Source organism: Strix aluco, chromosome 7 (assembly GCF_031877795.1).
Source record: "Strix aluco isolate bStrAlu1 chromosome 7, bStrAlu1.hap1, whole genome shotgun sequence".
NCBI lineage: Eukaryota > Metazoa > Chordata > Aves > Strigiformes > Strigidae > Strix > Strix aluco.
In genome coordinates this window covers 11,602,785-11,625,454 of record NC_133937.1, presented here as the reverse complement: position 1 = coordinate 11,625,454, position 22,670 = coordinate 11,602,785, and the positions used below count along the sequence as shown (strand labels likewise).

Below are 22,670 nucleotides of genomic sequence, written 5' to 3'. Positions count from 1 at the left end.
GTTGACTGCTGGAATTTGCCGCTTGTATTGCCTGCCAACATGTGACATTTCAAAGGGTAAAAATCTTCACAATGTATCTGGAATATCTGCTAGTAATGATGGAAAAGAACAAATTAATTCCTGTTCTATGCTACAGAAAAAGCTATACACAGATGTAAAAATCAGTCATGATGACCCTGTGTTTCACAGATCTCTCTGCATAAGGATTTCAGTGGTAAATACGGTAATCAAAATGTCTGTGGGCTCTAACCCATTTGGTGTATATGTTCAGCTATTTGCATTATCTGTCTCCACTGGTAATGTATTATTTTTCACCCTTAGGTCGGAAGGTTAAGAAAGTGTGCTGCTTAAATCTGCCCAAACTCAACAAAAAAGTGCATAAAGGTAATAAGATTTAAGGTTTCATTACATTAATTAGGTAATCATTATAGGTAAGTCACAGCACTTAGAGATTTTGTCATCTGCAGACTTCACAGAATTTTCCATGCAGCTATTATTTTCATTGTACCGCTGAGAAATTGTTCTCTTTTCTCAGTCACATTATGGAGTGTTTGGATTGGGAAGAAGTAAGTGTAGTAGAGAATCAATTTAATGCTCACAGTGTAAAACAATCAAGAGAAATATGATCTAGTCTAATCAAAGCATAAAGTGTTCATATTGGTTCCTGCTTTGTAGAAGGTCCTACTCTGACGGCAGGAAGAATAGTATCACAGCATAGTTCCTCATTCATAAGAACAGAGGCTGCAAAAGTGAAGTTTTATGGTAGCTTTGCCTTGCTGTATTCCATCACCATCTGTCTGTGGCTGCACCTATCTCCATGTTTTGAGAAATCAACCAAAGTGTGATTCTGTAAATTCCAGAAACTTCAGATTTTGAACCCACAGCCCTACCAGGAAAGAATTACTTGAGATGGAAGTTGTTCTATATATGGGTGTCTACAGGCTGCACAAGTTAAAGTGTACTTGCATTGAAGTATTTAGAAGCCTTTTCTAGCTAAATGTGTTCCCTGCCTAGAGCAAGTGGAAGGGGACAGCTACCCTGTAGTCTCTTGAGACCATTTATTCTAAGGGGTAATGCAGGAAAGCCGTAGCCTTCAAAGTGAGGGCAAAGCATTGTGTTGCTTTTTGAAGTAGCTGCATTCTGGATAGGAGTTTAAAATGGTACAATTGTCCTTTCAGAAAACCAATCTTCACTGCTTTTTTTCTTTCTTTTTCTGACTGCCTGGTGCCTAACTGTGAACTGGTAGTCAGATGAAAATACTTCCAGCTACAAGCTCAGTGTTTCCTGCCTGTGTACCTTTTTGTTTACTTAAAATACCCTGTGTACCTGCACAAGGCTTCAACTGCTTCATTTGCTTGGCTCTGAAACAAGATAAGGCAAGGAGGAAGTAATTCAGCTGCTGGGGGTTAACTTAGCTTCTTGTTCAGATGGACAATGGAAGAATTAAATCTAATTTTCCAGTTCTAGTTAGAGCTACTTTTGATAGCAAAAGAAAGATTTCCTGCAGAAAGAATCAGTGTTTTTAAAAGCAGTTATTGGAATTTCTGCCATCATATCAGTGCTTTCACTGTATAAATGATAGTTTTGGCAGTCTTGCCCACTTTCATATATCCATACTATGGTGATTCGGCACCATCACTAGCCCAAAACCACTCAATTTACTTCTTTCTGTATGTCCATAGTATCCCTGGTTTCAGTGAGACCCCATTAAAAAGAGCTAAACCATGAACAAGTCTAAGATAAAAAGATTAGCTATGCTCTGTAGAATAACAACATTTTATGTCTTAACGTTTCTAAATTCATTAAAATGGCTAGCTGATAACTTTCATTAAAGGCACAGAATTTGATCTAAAATAGTCTATTTCCTATTTGCTTATTTACCCTCTTCTAATCTTTTAATCATAAAATTACTAATTTGAAATTCCCCGTGAATTGATTCCAGCTGATAAAGTACTTTAAATGCTTTATTCCTTTTTGTATTTAGGTAACCTAGGTGGAAATCCTTGTGTTTGTCTGCAGTTTTCCTTTAGCTGGTACTTTTCTTTCCTTTCCGGTATCCCAGTGCTGAATCATGGGCTTTGTTTTATAGGCAGTCCCATTGGTATCAGGGGCAGTGAACACATTGCAGATTTATGCCTGTGGGTCAGGGTCTTATAGCTGTTTGAGGCTTCTTTCTGATTTAACTAGTAAATGTAATAGCAACTGAGGACTTCAGCTATAAACTGTCCACAGCAACAATAGTGGGTTCCCAGCCCATCCAGAAGGATTAGAGAATGCAATGATGAACACAGAGGTGGTTCTTGTCACTCTTGGCCTGAGATGGATCATGTGTACCTGGCTAAATCTATAACCTTTCCAAAGTAATGAGATTTCATGCAATGAGCATAGCTATTACTTTTCAATCTGAGGTACCTTCAGCTATCTGACAAAATAGCAGGTGTTTCAGGCTTTTTTCGTGCAACAGGCATGAAATCTCTCTGATAAAAAACTCTCCCAAAACGAATGTTCCTTTGAAAGCAGGCTGCTGTTTCCCATGTGTAAAATACAGTGATACTGGTCTCACAGAGCAATGGAAGGTACTATGCTGAAAGGGAGAAGGAAGTATGAGAAAGCACTCCATTAAAACCTGTAAATTCACCACAAAGATTTACAAAGGAAATATGAAACACCTTGCTCTGTTGCAGACCCAGTAATCATAGAATCATAGAATGGTTCAGGTTGGAAGGGACCTTCAAGATCATCTAGTCCCAACCCCCCTGCCATGGGCAGGGACACCTTCCACTAGACCAGGTTGCTCAAAGCCCCATCCAACCTGGCCTCGAACACTGCCAGGGAGGGGGCAGCCACAGCTTCTCTGGGCAACCTGTTCCAGCATCTCACCACTCTCACAGTGAGGAACTTCTTCCTCATATCTATTCTAAATCTACCCTCTTTCAGTTTAAAACCATTACCCCTCATCCTATCCCTACACCCCCTGATAAAGAGTCCCTCCCCAGCTTTCCTGTAGCCCCTTTAAGTACTGGAAGGCCGCTATAAGGTCTCCCCGCAGCCTTCTCTTCTCCAGGCTGCACAACCCCAACTCTCTCAGCCTGTCCTCATGAGGGAGGTGCTCCAGCCCCCTGATCATTTTTGTGGCCTCCTCTGGACTCACTCAAGCAGGTCCCCGTCCTTCTCATGTTGGGGGCCCAGAGCTGGACACAGCACTGCAGGTGAGGTCTCATGAGAGCGGAGTAGAGGGGGAGAATCCCCTCCCTGTACCTGCTGGCCACACTTTTCTTGATGCAGCCCAGGAGATGGTTGGCTTTCTGGGCTGCGAATGCACATTGCTGGGTCATAGTCACTTTTCCGTACACTAATGCCCTCAAGTCCTTCTCTGCAGAGCTGCTCCCAATCCACTCTTTGCCCAGCCTGTATTTGTGCGTGTTATTGCTTCAACCCATTTGCAGGACCTTGTTGAACTCCATGATGTTTGCACGGTCCCACCTCTCCAGCCTGTCCAGGTCCCTCTGGATGGCACATCCCTTCCCTCCAGCGTGTCAACCACACCACACAGCTTGGTGTCATCAGCAAACTTGCTGAGGGTGCACTCAATAATAGTTGATGATCGCTGCTTGTCCCCTGTTAGGCTCCTCCCCAGTTCTCTGAGCACTCCAGCCTGCTTACTGTAACCATCTTCTATCCCCAGCTGCATGCAGCCAAGCCTTTTTTAGGTCAGGCATTGCTGTTTATTTGCTTTTGTACAGGGTGCACCTGTCTGCTGCAAATGACTGCTTCTTGCTGTTACAAATCTGCTTATATGAAAATGCTTGATCTGCATCCGTTTTGACTCCTACTCCAGATGTAAAAGCTTAGAGCTAATGCAGCAACTGCCCAAAACTAAACACAGCGTTTTGTTTCAGATGCAGTTCTGGTCTGGAGTTGTACAATGTTGGCTTGGTTTTGTATTGTCGTTATGAGCTTTCTGTGTGATTTGTTCTTCCATGTTGCTGTCTTTTCTAGGGGAATGTTACTTGCTTTATACGGTCTGCAGGCAAAGCACACTCACTGACTTTTTCAGTGTTACTCTGCACTGTTCTTTGTGCTAGGCATCTGGCATGGGAAACCTGCAAAAGCTACTTGGAGGCTAACTCAGTGCAGCTTGAGGAGGGGGATAATTTAACCATACTGGCTACTTTTGAAGCAAAACCACTGATTTTCTAGAACTTTGTTCTTCCATCAGAAACAATTACTGCCCCAGAAAGCAAATATTTCAAGCTAATGTCAGCCTGTGGCTTCTTTCCAGGAAAGATGGTGAATGTGATGATAGTAAAAGGAAGATACTGTGTAATGTGTTGATTGTGGGACTCGACTTCTAGAGAGAGAGAGAGTACTGCCCCTGTGTCTGTGAAGCCCTTCATCTGGCTGTGGAAACTTTCAGCAGCAGCAATCATACTTTCGGTGATTGTGTACCCTTGGTACAGGGGAAAAAAAGCTGCTGGGAATGAGTGATCTCTAGCAATCTAATGAAGGGAAAAAAAAAAAAACAACCTGGCATCACATTCCTTTTTATTTTCAGATCATTGATAATCTAAACTTGCCCATACAAACATGGCTCAGCTTCAGATATCAAAGTTTTGTGCCGTTATTCACACTCCCACTTAAACATCTCCATTTTCTCTTCTTTATATCTTTGTTTTACAGGTATAAATTTCAAAATGACTCAGATGGAAATAAGGAAACACTGCAAGCCTTGTACTCAGCGAGGCCATCTGATGGCTTCTGGACCCCTTCCACAGTTAAAATGAGCAGACTGTGAGCAGGGTGAAAAGCATCTGCCTGCCAGCGCTTTACTTGGTTGAGGGCCCTCCTTTCACAGATAGGACATGACTGTATATTACTTTATTTTTTGTTTGGAAAAGGCTTCAGTCAGTACTGTTTATTCATTCACTCAGGCTCCTTCATCTTGTTAACATTAGCCTGGCAACTAAAGAGTCAGGCAAAGCTGTCTGGCTGCCACTGGACTTTGTGGCAGTTCCATATTCCTCTGCACCAAACAGGGATTTAGCTCCTCATATAAGAGAAAGAGGAGAGCTGGCTGACGAGCTGGCTGAGTCACTTTGGTTTGCATTTTTGGACTGCCTCAAAGGTGGGAAAGGGCTGATGTTATTGTTTCTAGTTATGAGTATATATGCATATTTAATCTTTTCTGTGAATGATTTATATTGACAAAATTAGTTTGTTTGTAGCTAAGCACATGATGATTTTTCACGCAGCCTTTGTTCTCAATGCTTGAAATCCACTTGGAAGTGAATTTCTAGCGAGTGAGAAAGAGCTCATCATTTAGAAAGGGGCTGAGAAACTAGATAAGCAGGTTTTTAAAATAGTGGTAAAGGACCAGATTCAAGTACAGTGGTAAACTTTGCAATATCTCCTCTAGGGGTTTAAATCTGGCTTTAAAAGCAAAGGGGACCATTCTTTAACTTCCCAGAATGTCATCAGGTGGTTATTAAACAGCATACTGGAAAGGTGTTAAAGCTAATCACATTAAATCTCTTCTTTCTGAAGCCAGAAGGCAGCTGTTCTTTTAAGACACCAGAGTTGTGTGACCACCTTAATAAATAAAACTTACTGGAGCTTGAAATAAAGTTAAGAATAATACCAAAGGGCTGGATAACAGAGAAACTGAAGCACCCTCTGCTGACGTCATTAGCAATGACTGGGTTCTTCACTCACATATCTTCTGTCCTTCTCTAACTGTCCCCTGCATATGCTGCTAGTTCTCTACCTGGGTGTGCCCTTAAACCAGAATTACTTGGACGTTCATAAATTTGGTTTTCCTTCTAGTGAATATGAGGAGGAGCAGAAATCTTTTCTGCTGTTGGGCAAATTGCAGATTGCAAATAGCAATTTTTCCCTCAGTACTCATAGTACTGCTGTTTCTCTTAACATAATACTCTGTATGATAGAAATGGTCTCGGTGCCCTTCAGAATTTGAGGGAGTTGAATGGGGACAGTCAGAGGCCTGTGTAACCCACACAGGCAAATGCAGTTTCCAAGGGTCAAGTTTGTGGGCACTTGGGTGTGGCCATGCTCTCTTATTGGCAATGTTTCTATTGTACTGAGCAATTGAACCTATTTTTGAGTCTTCTGTGTGCCTGTTATGATTTTATTTTCTTTTTGGTTTTGAGATTAGATAGATCTGACTCTCAGCTTCCTATTTTTGAAGAGCTTACCATGCATAGCATTTTTATATTGAGAATAAAGGAGCTGCCAGTCCTTCTCACAAGATCTGAGTCAGAAGGTTGGTGAAGGAGCTGCGTTTGATTGTTCTGCTGCTGATCACTGGGCAAACATTTTATTTTTATTTTGTCTTTTGAAGCTCGCAGAAGGAATCCATAGAATGCGAATGACAAGTAAATGTAAAAAGCATTTTTGGTATTAAATGTGTTTGCAGCACGGTTTTACTCTGTAAAATATGGCCATGTGTGTTTACAGCTCTGTATAAAGTATTGCGAACAGGTATGAAGATTCTGTTCTCTAATGTGAGTTTAAGTCCATTTCTTTTGCATCTGAAAAATACTGTATGGTTTTTCTCTTTGCCCCACATCCTTCAACTAGTGTGGTCCACATTCTCCAATCCTCCTTCAGGCAAAATGTTCTCTCTGATAGCAAAAATATAAGCCCCAAAGACTGTTAGCACAATTGGAGAAACACTCTGGGTCTCTGGAGGGATGCAGGGACATCATCCAATGCACTGGAGTATTTTTACTCACTTAGTTTCCCAAACTGGCCTCAACTTAAGGTTGAGGGCTACTCAAATTAAAAATGTTACTTGTGTGAGGTTCTGGTCTGGACTGAACAGACTAAAGCAGGAATCCTCAAATTATTTCAGCATGAATTGTGACTGCTGCCCAAACATGTTTTTTTGCCTTGTCTAGAGGTATTGGGATGTCATGTGTCAGCCTCTGAAGGTGATTCGTCAACAGAGTTTGACTTTTATGTACCAGGCCATTTTCCTCATCTGGTAGAATGGAGCTACCATCTGATGATGACTTCACTTACAGGCATCTGTTCTTCCTTTTGTTTTCCTTTCATTTCTGTGTATATTTGTTTGGCATTACCTGAGGAGAAACATATTTGCTCAGTGGCTTTTCAAAGTACACAAGCTGTATGCTTATATAAAGTAGTAAATTTAGCTTGTCCAAGCTGACAAATGCATTTGTTTGTATCTTGTGTTTTTGTATGCATTTGGCTGTCAAGCATGAAAATTGCACAGCCTTCAAGTTTCAGTAAAGATGTTCCTGAAGTATCTCTATAACTGCCAGAACAGATGTTGGATCCTGGTCCAACCTTGTCAACTAAGGGAGTCAGGTGGCCCCTCACTTTGTTTAGAGTTTAATACCACCAGCTAACACCAAATCAGTCTGTCTTATTTGGCACTATGACTGTGAATTGTCAGGAGCACAGGAGAAATTATCCCTGCTGACAGAGAGTGTTGGGGCAGGGGCAGGTTTTGGGATCTCATCTTTCAAAGTGGATAGTAGAAGAAATAAAATTATGTATTCTTCACACAAAATATGGTCCCAAAATGTGTAATGGGGGCTTCTGCTGTTGGCTTTTCAGCTCTCTAGACTGTGTGGCCCACAACTGATGCAAGGGCCTGGGTATAGTTGAAGAAGTCAGGATTTTAGCTCTGGACAAGTTATGTTTATCCAAACTATGGTCTACCGAGGCAATTTCTTGTGATTACATTTGCCAAGGAAAACTAAAGTTCTGCATGGACAATATCATCTCAAATAATATACTCAAGTAAAACATAAAGCAGAGGGATAAATATTTCCTGTTGTAGGTTTATATATTCTTACAAAATAACTCTTGCCAAAACTGAGTGGAAAATTCCTGGTGACTTCAGTGTTCATTGGATCAAGTCTGGAGATCTGTTGTCTGATTCTATTTTGTCTGATGTGTTGCTAACTACTCCCTCATGAATAGCTTTAGCAAGTATTTTCAGATGGTGAATGCAGATGGGGTTCATACACACTTTTTACTGAAGTTTGTTCTGAGAAGAATTTGTCTAAAGCTTAGCAATGACTTTCTCTTGGTTGAAGGTGAGGGGAAAACCCCTTTACACATCAGTCTTTTTTTGCCTCAGATCAATCAGTTCTTACTAGATGTGAGCAGTTGTCTTCATCAAAGCTAATTTCTCTGCAGGACTCATCAAGTATTTTTTTTAATTGCTGGTGGGGAGCAAAGAGAGCTGCCTAGTCCTACATTAAATGACATGACCAAGGGCGTTGATTCCGATGCATGTATGTCTGTGGTTCCCAGTAGCCCTCCAGTATTATCAGACTTATGGCAGCCACTGAATGACCTACATTGTTTTTGAACACGAAGCTGTCTCATCATGCTTTGATCTTAGAGCAGGGATATCAGCACAGAAGGAATTCCTAAAAATTACTTCTGTTTTCAATGTGTCAATGGTGGAAGTGTGTTAAAAAAATTGAGTGTCTGGATATGGATTTGTCCAAGTCATCATTCAGCCTTTGTGCCAACATTTGTTTGCATGTTTCACATGCACTGACTGTGAGTACCTTCAGGTAAGAGGGATTTAATTCCACATTTTCAGGCTGATGCTCCACAAGGGAGTGGCTAAGGCCAGAGATTTGCTGTAGGATAAGCACCTTATGTTCACAATGCCATCTGGTCAGCCTCTGAAAGCATTATCAGAGAAATCAGGTCACTGCAGTGCCTGAAAGATCCTAAACTGAACATGACTTGTGTGTCTTCTGCAGCCTGACACAATCACAAAAATCACTGTAGTCACAAGAAGCTGTCATACCAAGCCTAGTTTTCTGCCAAGACTCAAACTGCATCCAGGATGTTAGTTCAAGAGCTGGTCAGTCCCAGCTGGCAGTACAGCACAGGTGCTCACAGGTGATGATTTAAACCTTATATAGGAAGCATTCAAGCCCAAGTATTCGAAAGTTCGGTGCACACAAAAATGCCTGCTCAATGGATGATTGTGATTAACTGCCCACTAGGCACTTGTACAGTCTCTTAACTGTATTAATGTGCACATACATTTGTGATAGGTGTAGTGCAGGGAAAACAACTAATGTATCCTGGCTAATAGGAACTCCATTCAAAAGCTAAAGAGCAGCAGAGTTTCCCTCACCTGACAGGCAAGATCGCACTTAGAAATTAAGTCAGTGAAGAAGAGTGGTTTTCTGCTGGATTCTGTGATTCAGCACTGATCCCAACCTCAGGGGGAAAAAAGAGATATTCCTGAGGCACCATTCAGTTAGTCTGTACCCAAGACAGTTTGCCTGGTCTCTGTAGCATGCTCTTAAAATTGGCTCCCAAAACTGGTGCACTGGGAAATGCTGTCTCTGCTAGGTGGGTTCTCAAGACAAAACTTCCTGTTTGAATTGTTGAAGAGCCCTGTGTCACAGTCCGTGCCAGCTGTGTGTCATGTTCACTGAGCAATGCTAAAACCTATTTGCATTCCAGAATTTTCCCCAAGAGATCAATATGCCTGGGAAGAAAGATGTTTTCATACAGGAAAAGTGTGAAGAAGTCCATCTGTTTACAAATGCTATCAGAGAAACAGTGAGATGGTTGACAACAAGATTCTGAATGAGATGAGATAATGCAGCAGTGTCTGCAAGTTCCTCTTTAAAGTGCTCTTTGCAACTCATTAGCTTTCCAGTTGTTAACTTTTAATTACTTGGGAGACAATAAATGATGGCAATTGTCACTGGGCTCTTATCTTGAGGTTGTTTGAATGTACCAAGGTTAATCAATTCAGCATTGTCATTTGACTTAGTTAAATATATACCAAGACTGCTGCTTTCTTCTGCAAGAATCTTCAGGTGAGTGGTTGATGAAAAGAGAGATTAAAAAAAAATTTGAGCTGAAGTTACATCTAGTAAAGCATTATGTGCATGGTTGACCTTAACCTCATAAGCTCCACCTTTGATGATCTTTGAAACGAACTCCCCTAGATTTCCACCAATTTAAGTCAAGACTGAACAGTTTTGAAAACAGATCCTTCAGTCTGAGAAGTCAAGTCAACCTTTTCTTTGTAATTTTATTTATGAAATGTGCTTTACACCTTTTCCTGTCTATTGAACAAAACTTTATCTCTGCTTCCTTCCCCAACTTTCTTTCCATGCTTTCTTCTGGTCCTACACATGATTTTACAGGTTTTGATGCCAAGTCTTCCTCAGTGGTTGTTCTCACTGACTAGAGAAGTCATCTTTTGTCACTCGACATGATGGTCCCCCACCCATTCTTTGTCTATGTGGGATCTTATCCCAGAGATATTATTCTGCTCTCTGAATTTCCTCAAGTTTTTCTCCTTGTGCTGAACTACTTTAATTTGACTCCATGGAATTTCAGTCCATGAGACTGACTGGAGTGCACATTGTCAAAAAGACATGGTATAAAATGGTGCTGCACTGCATTTGTTGTTTCCAGACATTATTTTTGTACCAAGGACAGTTTCAGTTACAGGATTTGAGCATCTCTGTTTCAAGACACCATATAATCATCTTAAATTCACAACATGAGTAGGGATTTTTCTGTCATTTAACTTGTATTTCAGCCTTCACTGCAATAACTTTGGATCATGTAATCTCAGTTACCAGATGTGGAAGTCTGTTCCCAGATATTTTAAACATTTCTCAAGTTAACATCCATTGTTGAGATTCTTGCTATATATTTCTATTGATTTATTTTATTGACAGATTGTTGTAAAAAAATTCAAATAAGCATAGTACTTTGAGATAAAGTACTTGAAGGTGTGGGAGGAGACAGTAAGAGCACAGTGCTCATAGGTAGAGCTAGAAAGCATGAAGAGCCAACCCCTGGGCTCTAGCCACATTAAACTGCTTGTTTTGAGAACCAACATGCATACAGGACTGCTGACTGTAGAAATCTCTCAAGAAAAATGCTAGATAGTTGCTGAAAAGTGTATGTGGGAAGAGAGTGATAGTCCCACATGTTTTTGAGGTAAAGCAAATTAACTCAAAGCTAAGTATTTAGGCCTTTTGTTATAGAAAGAAAATTTGTTGAAATATACCTTGCTTTCTAGGTTAAGGACAAGCACTGCTTTGATGTAAGGCTGCCTGGATACTCAGATTTCCTCTCGTTACAGCAATTGAAGGCAAAGGCTGAGGTGTGCCTCAGCCAGTTGGATCTCCCAGATCCTAACAAGTTAAATACCTCAGCACTTAGTTCAGGTTGAGAGTTGCTGAGTTGTGGGATTCCCTTCTAAGAATGGTTAAGGCACACGCCTGCATTCTCCTCAAGAGAGATAATAGGAAGATCCATCTGCAACCACGTGCCATGCATTTACCTGAGTAAAATCCAGGGACTGCGCCAGCCCCTGTGGCTGAAGCACTGGTGTGGTCTAGAGCTGATCTCTAGCGAGGGCTCTAGTTCACCTGTAGTCACATTCATGCCACTCCTGTACTGAATAGCTGAGTTTGGTTATCCACAGCAGTGAAAGGAGCATGTTTAATTTTCATACATCCCCTGGTTCAACAAGTCGTATTACTGCCTTGTAAGCAGGGCATCTATACAGTGATGTCCATGGCATGCATGCCAGCACTAAGATTTATGGGGAGAACACAAGCGTTTCCTTGCTCTGCCTTGACAAGTCTTGTTATTTTTCTCAGCTGCACCAAGTAAACTATAAAATCTTGATTCATTCGTTATTCACACCCCAACTCTGAGTTATATGTACAATTTTTACAGGCAAAACAATGAACAACACTAGTTCTTCCATAAATTACATTGGACTGTCTGTCTGCTGCTAAATGGCATCCTTCACACAGATCTGTGTCATGCTCCATGGCACCACATCCATCAGAGATCATGCTGCCGAAGTGAATGTAGGCTATCTAAATATACCTGGATATTCTCGGGACTATTTGTTCTTTTTCTATCCCCGTCAAAACAAAATGAGAAGAGTGATATGTAGCTTTCAAAGAAGCAAGGTTACTGAATTGTAAATGGATTTTGCAATGGTCTTTAAAAGCCTCTAAGCTAGTAAAATGTCTTAGCAGGAACTTTAATTACTTAGCAGCTGTGGCAAATGTTCTCCTTTCCCCAGTTACCTGCAGTGCCTTTTTTGCAAACACTATAAAACACTCTTTGGCAGACTACAACCAGGAGGAGCCATATCTGAGATGAAGCACTGGGAGATTTACTCTTTTTTTCTCAGGAATTCCCTAAACCTTCTCTGTGCCACCCACAGTGAATGATAATAACTTACGATAAATCATGCAGGAAAGTGCTCTGACATTTTTGTTTTGCAGACTAGTATTTTTTCTGAGGGGATGAAAGACCTGTCTCTTTACCTATCTGGAAAAAAAAAAAAAAAAAAAAACCACCACTGCAGTTGGGAGGCACTTTGACATCTGTTTGAAAGTCACTGTGGAAACGCTAAAACTGTTAGATATTTGGTGTCTGCTCTCCCTCTGTTTTCCATCCATTGTCATTTCTTAATTCCTTTGGAGATACGGCATCACAGCTGTGGTTCCCTCATGACAGTGTTGTATAAAACTGTAGCATGGCATTAAATGTATTGTGGTATGCAAAATAACAGGGCTGTCTGACCATACAGAATGGTGTTAGCTGTTAAGACCACTTTGTCCTAAGGAGCCCTGAGTACTTCCTGTTCCTAGACCATTACCTTGCAGTGTTTGCTCTGCTACCTGTGTAACTTTTATTGGTTCCCGATGCAGTACAGTGAGTCATTTCTCACAGTTTGTGCCTAGCAGAAATGCTATCCAAAGTCCAGTAATCGGGGGCCCACAGAGAACAAAAATTGGTTTTATTTAGATATATGCATGGAATTTGGTATTTAAAATGCCCTAGCAAGAGAAGATTCCAGTCTGACTCAACTATATTAGGCCAATTAAGGAGTTAGGGACAGGAATATCTGACATTATTTTGTGCCTTACAAAATACTGAGCATACACACCTCCATAACTTGGTCTCAGTCTGTGCATGCTTAGACAATAAAGTGAGTATTTCCTCCTTCAAGGTCTGTCTTGTAACCTCATGACAACGCTTCGCTAGCAGTTACTGGAATGAGACTTCTGACTTCCTTCTAGCTTCTCATGGCAGTGGGAGTGAACACAGGTAAATGTTTTTACTGCAGGTAGACTGCCAGTTTTGGTTCATTGTTTTAAAAAGCTCTTACCCTCAGATTTGGCCATGATTACAAAGCGCATTTTCAAAGGTATGAGACTGTGTATGGATATGATTGTGTACCTGCTCTCAGAAAGCCTTGCATTGGAAAATATGAGAAGTTTCTTGCTATATCTATTGCTGTGAATGTCAGGTGCATATGGGATACAAGAAAATAACCTGAAAGAAATTTAAAACCTAGCATGAGGATGTTGCATCTGTCTAGAGATGTGAGTACATATCCCATGTTCAGCTGCGCCAAAACAGTTGGGGACAGAAGAGTTATGATTATTCAGGGACGTATTTTCTTTCTGTTAATTCATTCAGTAATCCTTTATCAGTGTCTGACAGTATGAAGCTTTCTTGGCTTATGAAGAGCTGGGTACGGTGCTGATAAGAGAGCCACGGGTGCCTGGGCTGGGGACAGCATGCCTGTGGAATGGGAGCTGGTGTGACACCTCTGCAGCTCCTCGTGCACCGCTGCCCTCACTGCTGGAGGTTTCTGCATGATTGTGCTGGACCAGGTGCATCCAGGTTGTGGCAGTACTTCATCAGAGGGGCAATGGGGGAGGTGCTTGCCAAGAGAAAAAAGGTGCATCCTGAAGGATGACTGAGACGAGATGTGCTCTGGATCAAATGTGAGATCAGGCTGTGAGATGGGAGGGTATGTACAGAGTAAAACATGTGCGATACAAACAGGAGACTGCAGAGCTGGGAGAAGGTTTATGATCTTGGTTTCTCTGGCTTTCCTGATTATTCCCAACGAAGTTACCCCCCCTTCTCTCTTTTCTCCTCTGCTTCCATTGCAACAAAGAGCATACCCACTCCTCACAAATGGCTGAAGCAGGGGGTTCTGCCAGTAAGAGTCAGTACAGCAGAATGGAAAACAGTTTTTCTCCCTGGGAAGGGCTGGAGGGAATCCATGTTTGCATTGCCCCTGAAATTTTTAGTTTCTCTGTGTAATAATATTAAGCACAATATTTATGTAAAAAATGAAAATATTTCAAATCAGAATGTGGGTTTACTGCAATATGAACATTTTCCAAAGAAAGAAGATGAAAATGTTTAAGGTCAAAAACTGATTTTCGTATTAGAAAAACTGATGATGAATGGAAATTTTGTACTGATCCTAATAATTTACTTTGTCAAAGCCCAAGACAAAAGTTGCTAATTTTAATGTATGAGTCTTAGTTATAAGCTCTCCAATTTATTTATAGACACAAGGGAGAAAAGTAGATCACATAGAGTCTAAAAGCGTATGCAATTCTTAAAAATGATGAATAAGCCAAACCAAAAAAAATTGCCTTTCAACACTGAGAAGTAACCAAGTACCAAAAAACCTAGCTCTTGAAAGGAAATCAAACCTTCTGGTTACATGACTTTTGCCAAGATTTTCCACGTCAAAGAGGAATATAACATGATATATCTTGCCTGACAAAACTGCAGTTTGCATGCAAACTTTAATTATTTGTTTGCCCAGAATTTCAAAAGCAGACAGTCATGTTGGGTGCTTCTGTTCTTATTACCCTATTCAGGACACTCCAAGGACATTCAAGCTGACATAATGCTTGTAGTCACATCTCTAAATCTTGGTTTTCCTTCCCATGAACAGGGAACGTTTTTCTTCTATTTTGTGGGGAGTATCTCCCTGTTTTCTTCATTGTATGTGTTTTATCAGACTAGATATAAGGAAGAAATTTTTAATGAAGAGGGTAGTGAAACACTGAAACAGGCTGCCCAGACAACTGGTAGATGCCCCATCCCTGGAAACATTCAAGGTCAGGTTGGACAGGGCTCTGAGCAACCTGATATAGTTGAAGATGTCCCTACTCATTGTAGGGGAGTTGGACTAGATGACCTTTAGAGGTCACTTCCAACCCAAACTATTCTATGATTCTATCCAGGGTTTTACCATTCTCCTGTATACTGCTGAGGTTTAGCATAGCTGCCCAGTGGAGCTGCAATATAAAAAAGGGTGTGTAGACAGCTGAGTTACAATTCATGTTCCTTAAAATCCTCAAACCAAACAGTACAGTATTGCTTTCAGTTTTCTATTACTGAGATGAGAGATGTTTATAGATTTGGTCAAGATCATTAATGATCGCATTTTGATGACTTTAATGTGAATTTAATGATCTTGGGCTGATTATTTATAGGCTGTCTGTGGTAGAGATGAAAATTGAACTTAGACCCCCATGAGTCAGAACAGTAACAATGAGATCATTTTCCTTTCAGATGTAAAAGTGTTAAACACATTCAATTAATAACAGAATAACACAGTGAGAGAGAGAAAAAGGTGTTTATTGGCTTGCATTTGAATCTTGTAGGACTATAAAAAAATCCAAGTCATTTAAACAAATTTGCATATCTGAAGTATAGGAGTGGGCTGTGGAGAGATGCATAAACTCTTATATAGGAGGTGGCATATTTGTTCTGGCAACAGGGAGGATCAGAGTTTGGTGATTATGGCCAAGGGCTCAAGAATGTGTCTCTGATTAGATTTAACCATCAAAAACGCGGGACTGTTGCCCTTTTGCTATTCCTACCGTGCAATGGTATTTTGACTCTGCTTCCCTCTTATAGTTGGTAATTCAAAACATAGAGATAGTGACTGACAGTGAAGACATCTGAGGGACTGTAGGCTCTTCTCTCCTGCCATCAGACTGGCTCAGGTTCCTGTGAATCCCCCACCACTTCCCACAGTTTCTCTCAGCAGCCAGACAGAAGCTATGGTGCTGTGCTAGGAAAATGCAAAGGATAGCTTGGGTAAAATTCTTCACCACTGAAAACAGTAATCTGAAATGGTCATCGACAGTTGTTCCTGGATTTTCACCATCATTTGCACTCTAGTAATGGAAGTTGGTGGAGAGTGATGACATGTCCCAGTGTAAATCATCTCTCAGTTCTTTAGGGGGGGGAATGATATGGTTTGGACAGGTGAGAGTGCTGTGTTATGTTTCATTTTGTTTGTGGTGAGAACTGTGCATTTAACTTTGTTTCAGCAGAGCTATAAGCAGAGAGTTGAGACAACGAGCACTATGACCACCCCGAGGTCCCAGCCAGAGAGCAAACATCCAAGCAACTGGTGCATTTGTTACATTTACTTTACCTTAGCACATTCTGGTGCTGTTAAGACGTTTGGAGAACAGCTTGGACAATTCTGGCTTACACCACGCTGTGGGACTTGCTAGTGAACTGACCCTTCCATGTGCAAGGAACAGCCCAGCTGCGGTTACACCTGTGACAAACTCAGGGTTGTTAGGGTGCCTGTCTTACCTGTTGTGTGTGCCACAGGCCACCCTGCTCCCTTTCCTTTGCTTTCAAAGCTAAATAATAACTTCCCTATCACATTCGAAGGTGTGACAATAGGGATAGTTTTGAGAAGAGTCTTGAAAATGGCTGAGGCTCCACTTCTCTCCTTCATGGCTATTGCATCGAACACTTCTGAGTGAATCACTCTATGCAGAATGCCTCCAGGTATGGATGGTAACTCCCACAGCCTCTCTTAGCATGTGATTTAGAGAGGGAAGGCCAGAGTATAATCTGGACTCTTTCTGCACATGCTAAGGTTTATATAAAGTGTGCCACACTTTTTGTGTTGAATTTATTTACACACACAAACACACACAAAAAAAATGCTGACTATTCCTCTCCAAGGTAATGCTTAATGTCATATGCACCCAGAATTGGAGGATGAGCATAAGAAAAAGAATAAAGCTGTTATTATAGAAATGTGAACTTCATTACTTATCAATACTGTCCAGAGTCTAGAACAGAGGGGTGTTTAACTCAGATGAAAGTAGGCATAAAATCTGAAGACTGTACATAGTTAATATAAAGCAAAGCAGGACAGTGGAATCTAATTTAATCTCTGATATTTCTTTAATTTTATTTTTCTCTCTATTTTTAAACTGCAAATGCGTGTAAGCATCCGAAAACTGATTGAAATGCAACTCATGAAAACCTCACATTTATATTCCAAGCAGGCAGTCCACAGGTAGGCAGCTCTAATGTGATTGCCCTGAGGTGAAAGGGCCACCCACAATGTGAAAACCGTAATTTATCTCTGTGCCAGCTCAGTCTTTGCCCTCTCTGCTCAGACTGCCGGCATGGGTGGCAGTGAGCGCCAGCTGGGGTGCCAGTGAGTGAGAAGGGGCACTTGCTCATTGCTAGCTGTAAGCAGGCCTTCTCCCACCCCTCAACAGAGGACACCCTGAGCTCATATTGGTATTGCTGCATACTGTGAGGGGCCGTGGTCTTGTGGCATTTTATGTGCCATTTTAGCATTAGCGTCTGTTGCCAGTTCTAGTCTGACCTACATTTTGGGTTGAGCTTTGGGATTGGGCTCAAGAACAGCTATCTTGGTGGAGCCCATGATTCCCATATTCAGGGATGTGGAAACAGAAAAAGGCCACCTTTCAATACTGGTGGAAGTCGATTTCTCGTCAGCCATCCTTGGTTAAGGAAGACTCTTAGTCTTAGGCTTAAACTGGGGTTTAGGGCTAAGAAAAGTAAATATATTGGGGCCCAGGTTTTTCCAAGATTCTTGAAGGCTAGGAGAGGTAAGAGGGCAGGAGCTGGCCTTTGCATGTGGTTGGTTTTGTGTCTGGCTTCTGTGCCCTGGAAGATTCTGGTTTCTGTTTGGGCATATGGATTTGTGCTGGGGAAAAGAAGCCTCCATGGCTCAGGGCGTCCCGGGGGGCTTCACAAAGCACAAAACATCAGTTACAACCATGCTGCATATGCCCAAGCTGCAGTCAGAAGGGGTAAAGTCTGCAAAAATATTCACTGCATTATTGTAGCATCCTTCAACGTTTAAACTTTTATTTTATAAAAATTCAGGTTGTCTGACAAACCCTAGTAGATATTGCTAATCAGTGACCCAAACCCAGAACTTTTGTTCTGAAGATATTGGATCTTTCTAGATTTTCATACTGAGCAGTAAACAAAGAGAATGCCCTGGGAAACAAATTGGTTCAGATCAGGTGAGTATATTTCATTCTTCTTTTATGTTTCTTGATATGCTAAAATTCTATGGAATAGAAAATTTCTTCTACATAGAGAGAGGTATCCTTCCATTCCCGAAATGGTTGGGACAGAACATACTGCTCTTCTGAAACCCCCTCCTGGCCCTTTTCTTCCCAAGAAGAAAATTCATCAAAATCAGCCTGGCTCCATGAACTGTATTAGCTTTGATCAAAGCATATTTTCTGACAGAAAAAAATACTCTTCAGAGTGTTGCTGTGTTAGGTATATGTCTGAGTGTGCATAGACGCATATTAGCTAGGTTTTCAAACTCTTAAGGGGATTAAGAGCTCAAACTCATTGAAATTCAGGAGGAGTGAGACATTTTGCTTCCTTGGAGATGCAGACCCTAGAGATTTAGATCCCCAGGGGATGCAACCAGGGGAACAGGCAGCTATTAACTTTGACAAGAGCTCTCCATCACTTTTTCTAGGAAAATACTCTGCAGGAAAATAATGTGTTGTTAGTTCCAGATTGAGGAAGCAGGTGAGGACATTTAGGTGCTATATATGTTTGCTTTTGGGCACAATGGAGGTGCATTCTCTGATTTTATCAGGGTTTAATATTACTGTTGACAGTGGTGGCATGGTTAAATCTGTAACAGGGATTACATCTATATCCATCTTGTATATGTGTATCCCCACCCACACAATTTTCAGCTTTGGATCCCCATATCATGAATTTAAATGCACTAAAAATACATTTGTTTTTCTTAGTTGCCTGCTGCAGATTTCCCTGAGCTTTACAGGCCACTGCTGAAGTCACATGTTGGTTTGACATGGAGCCTTTGCAAACACTGCCTTACAAGAATGGTCTTACAGAGTCACTCCAAAGGTCTGGTCTTGTACAAAACAGTTAGGAAAAGATCAAGATGACAAAGAGCCTTCCCCTGGTTTAACTTCTGAGCTTGTGGCAGGTGGTAATTTAGTGCCTTACCAAGCCAGAGTTTGCATCTGTATCATCACGTTTGCCTAGTCACTGATGAACCTAATCTTCATTAATTCATCTAATCCATTTTGGAGCCTTTTTAGACTTTACTCTCTGTACCATTCTCTGGCAAGTTCCACAACGGATGGTAAGTTTTGTCAATATTGTGCACAAGAGTTTTACTTCTACCCTTCTGGGAGCCTTACAGTTGGTTTGTTCTGCAGGCAGAGGTGTCCTTCCAGCAGCACCATAGGTCCTGGGGAATGTGAAGGTGCAGAAATGCCCTGTCCACAGCATGGGAGCATCACAGCACTGCATCTCCAGCAAAGATGGCCTCCTCCATCATTCACTCTCCCTCCATCATTCCAAGCTCCACCCTGCAGTTGCAGCAGCTGGTGGGTAAGGTACACTATAAATATGCGGCAGGATCTAACTGACAGCTCCCTCTGGAGGAAAAATATATAGAAATTGCCCAGCCTGTCCCTCCCTTCTGAGTGTGGTGAAAGCTAGCTCAGGAGCACCGCCCACCTGGCAGTGGAGGGCAATAAAGAACACTTTGACTGATAAGTTTCTTAGACATTTCTTTCACTAAGGCTGTTAGTTAAAGAACAGAAAATTCCATCAACACATCCTTAAAGGGCAAGTGCTTTGCCTCAGGTCAAGTTTAAACAACTAAGCCACTATGTAAACAGCTCCTTGATTGGAAGCTAAATATTACCACATGTAAAGTTCCTTTCAAGCAGCCAAAAGCTTTGCCTGTGAACAACTTCCCAGAGTGGCTATTAACCCTATAATTCATTGGATGATACGTATTACCTTTTACCTGCAGAAAATCAAAACAAGCAATTGAAAAAGCTACTTTGTTAAATTTTTTTCCACTGTTGGTGGTTAAATACACATTTCAGTATGTTGGTTAAAAATTGCCTGCTGAATGTAAAAGATGCTTTCAGAAATTCATGCAGTTTAAGAATCAAATGATCAGGCCAGCTCATTAAAAGAACATTTTGACTTCCTTATTTTTAGTATGCAATTTTGTGTATTTTTTGCTATCATAAATGTGATTGTTTCCTTTACAACAGTAACAATCATGTTTGTTGTTTGCTGCTAATGTTAGATTTTCTTCCTTTGTAGCTTCTCAAGATTACCAAAGCTAAAATAAAAAGAAACCTCTTTTAGCTCTCAAAAATAGAGGACTGGCTTAGAGAATTAAAGATAGAGTTCAGAAAGAAAGCAACTTTCTACTTTACCTTCTCTCTGACGTGTGTCTTTGGACAGCACAAATACAGTACTGACAGCAGAACCTATAAGAGTTACACCGATTCCTCTAAATCTTGTCTCAGAAATTAGTCCCACAGCTCCCTGCAAAGTAATTGGTCTAATTAGGTGGTAGGAAGGAGCTTCTTTAAATTCCTCAGAAATTAAGACGTGTCATCCGCTTAACATCTTAGCATCTGTTAGTGCCTCTTGCACATTTCTGCGCTACATCAGTCTGAAGGACGCATTCCTGGACCTTTCAGAGAGAAAAAAAACACACCAAGCCCTTAAGACAGAGAAGAAATTGGCCCTTTCTTCAGTGGGATGAAGCACGTAAGGCATTTCACCCCCTCCTTATTTCTCAGTTTGGTGCACGTTTGCCTGGGTGAGTACAACAATCAATTTGTTAAGTAAAAATACAGGAGGATATAAGCATAACCTTAAGTCCTGTAGTAATCCTTACTGGTGTGGTAATGTTGTCCTGAAATATTTTCCTTGGCAGCTGATCCCTGTGCAAGTGTTACCCTCTGTGTTTATCTATTTAGAGTTTTGTTTCAAATGGGCTATTTTGAATCTCTAACAGTCAGTCAGTAGAATGACAACTAATTTGTTGTTTCTTGTCTTTTTTTTAACTTTGCTGTTGTCTGGCAGCAAGTAAGTAATTATTTAATTATGGCTAATTGCTCATGCAGTAGGCATAATTTTAAAACAGAGTGTGCTTAGAATACTGGTTAAGGTACTGAGGCACTGGAAAAGTTTCAGACTTGCATGTGTAGAGTAGGGGAGAGGTGTACAGTGATCACAAGCTGAAAAGGTTAATTTTGCAAAGAAGCTGTCTGGAACTGATCGGGGTTTTTTAGAGAGGTCCTGCTACTTGTTTTGTTTCCATTGATGTTGTGGGGTTTTTTTCCATATACTCTCTTTCTCTATTTGCTGCTGTATGAATACTGGCACAGTGGCGTGTAGAAGTAATTTTATTAAAAATATCTGTACAGATACAGTTCTGAAAGACCGTTGCAGCAACTGGGTATGTTACGCACTCACAGTATTCCCAAAACAGCTCATGTTTACTGAGAGTCAGGTAACAAAGCCAAATAACTGCCACCTACAAAATGCTTTTCTTCGGCTTCTGTTTTGTTTTAATTGCAGTTCAGGCAAATTATGCGCCATATTTCTTTGATAATGGAGCCAGAAGCACAAACGGGAACATGGCACTTCTCAGCCTTTCGGAGGACACACCTGTTGGTCAGTATTAAAAATTGCATGTTTAAATTGTGAAGCTGGAGCTGCTTGCTCTTTTGATTAGCAACATATATTTTGTTGTAGGTTCTTGTTATCTGCTGTGGTCTTAGATGTTTTTCTCTCAAGCTTTTAATTAGCCTCAATTTAAAATGACATGTTTGAACTGTAGCTGTAATTTAAAACATGAATTTTAGCTCCCCTTTTCTTGGTCCACCAATCTATTCACATCATCAGAGCACAGACCTTTGCGGTTAGAAATAAATTCATGGTGGTGAGGGACTTCTTACCAATTCTGTAAATGCTTATGAAGAGAAAGCCTAATTGCTAGTAATTTTAACAGCCCTGGTAAAAGGAAGCTGTACATTGAAAAGTAAGAGGCATGATTTTCTTTAAGCAGTTTTCACATTTTTCATGTTTAAGGTACAAATGGTAGAAAATGTTTCCACATGTAGTGAAAATTGCTTTGTTTAAATAACTGATGTTTTTAAAAAAAGTTTTGTTTTGTTTTACTGAAAAATCAAAATTTGATACATTTTTCAGCTTTCGGCATTTTGAGGCAGATTTATTTATGCTTCTTTTAACTGTAGTTGCATTAAGAAAAATTAAATAAGAACAAAAATGTGATTTACAATCAGTATTTTCCATGGGGGAAGAATAATTTCCTAACATTTAAAATATTTTATGTAAAATATATTACAGCGATGAACACCACCTTTTCTTCAAACATTGCACGGAGATTTTGTTTAGGGTTTGCTCCTGTTTGTCTGTAGCTTTTACAGGCTAAATCAAAAAAGTATTTAACTATTGCAAATTGAATACCAGAGCACGCATTTATTAGCTGCCTCATGCATAGAGGAGAAAGATGGCTGTGTGATGGGGTGCACCCAAAACCCCCGCCTCCCAGGGCTTAGGCAGCTGGGGAAGATGAGAATGAGGAGAGGATTCAGAGGGCACAGCCTCCTCTGGAAGACCGATGCTGCTGCCTTTGCCTCCCTCAACATGACCAGGGTCTCTCACTGCTTTAGGAAGCAGCTGCCTGGTGT

At 40.9% G+C, this 22,670-nt stretch overlaps 1 protein-coding gene and 1 long non-coding RNA gene across 3 annotated transcripts in view; both read left to right on the top strand.

The window, feature by feature from the left end:
• Positions 1-236: 236 nt before the first annotated feature.
• Positions 237-7,195, top strand: LOC141925819 (uncharacterized). The gene is made up of 2 exons (XR_012623938.1): positions 237-384; positions 4,681-7,195. It is a non-coding gene; the product is annotated as an uncharacterized LOC141925819 (long non-coding RNA).
• A 12,174-nt stretch (positions 7,196-19,369) lies between these two features.
• CDHR1 (cadherin related family member 1) overlaps positions 19,370-22,670 on the top strand; it is a 49,633-nt gene continuing 46,332 nt past the window's right edge. Inside the window, exons 1-3 of one of the 2 annotated variants that reach the window (XM_074830485.1) lie at positions 19,370-19,526; positions 20,649-20,718; positions 21,535-21,630. In XM_074830485.1, the coding sequence (XP_074686586.1) occupies positions 19,461-19,526; positions 20,649-20,718; positions 21,535-21,630 (232 nt within the window). In that variant the 5' untranslated portion in view covers positions 19,370-19,460. Of the gene's footprint in view, positions 19,527-20,619; positions 20,771-21,534; positions 21,631-22,670 lie in introns of those variants that run through there. The other variant, XM_074830486.1, reaches the window with a different exon arrangement.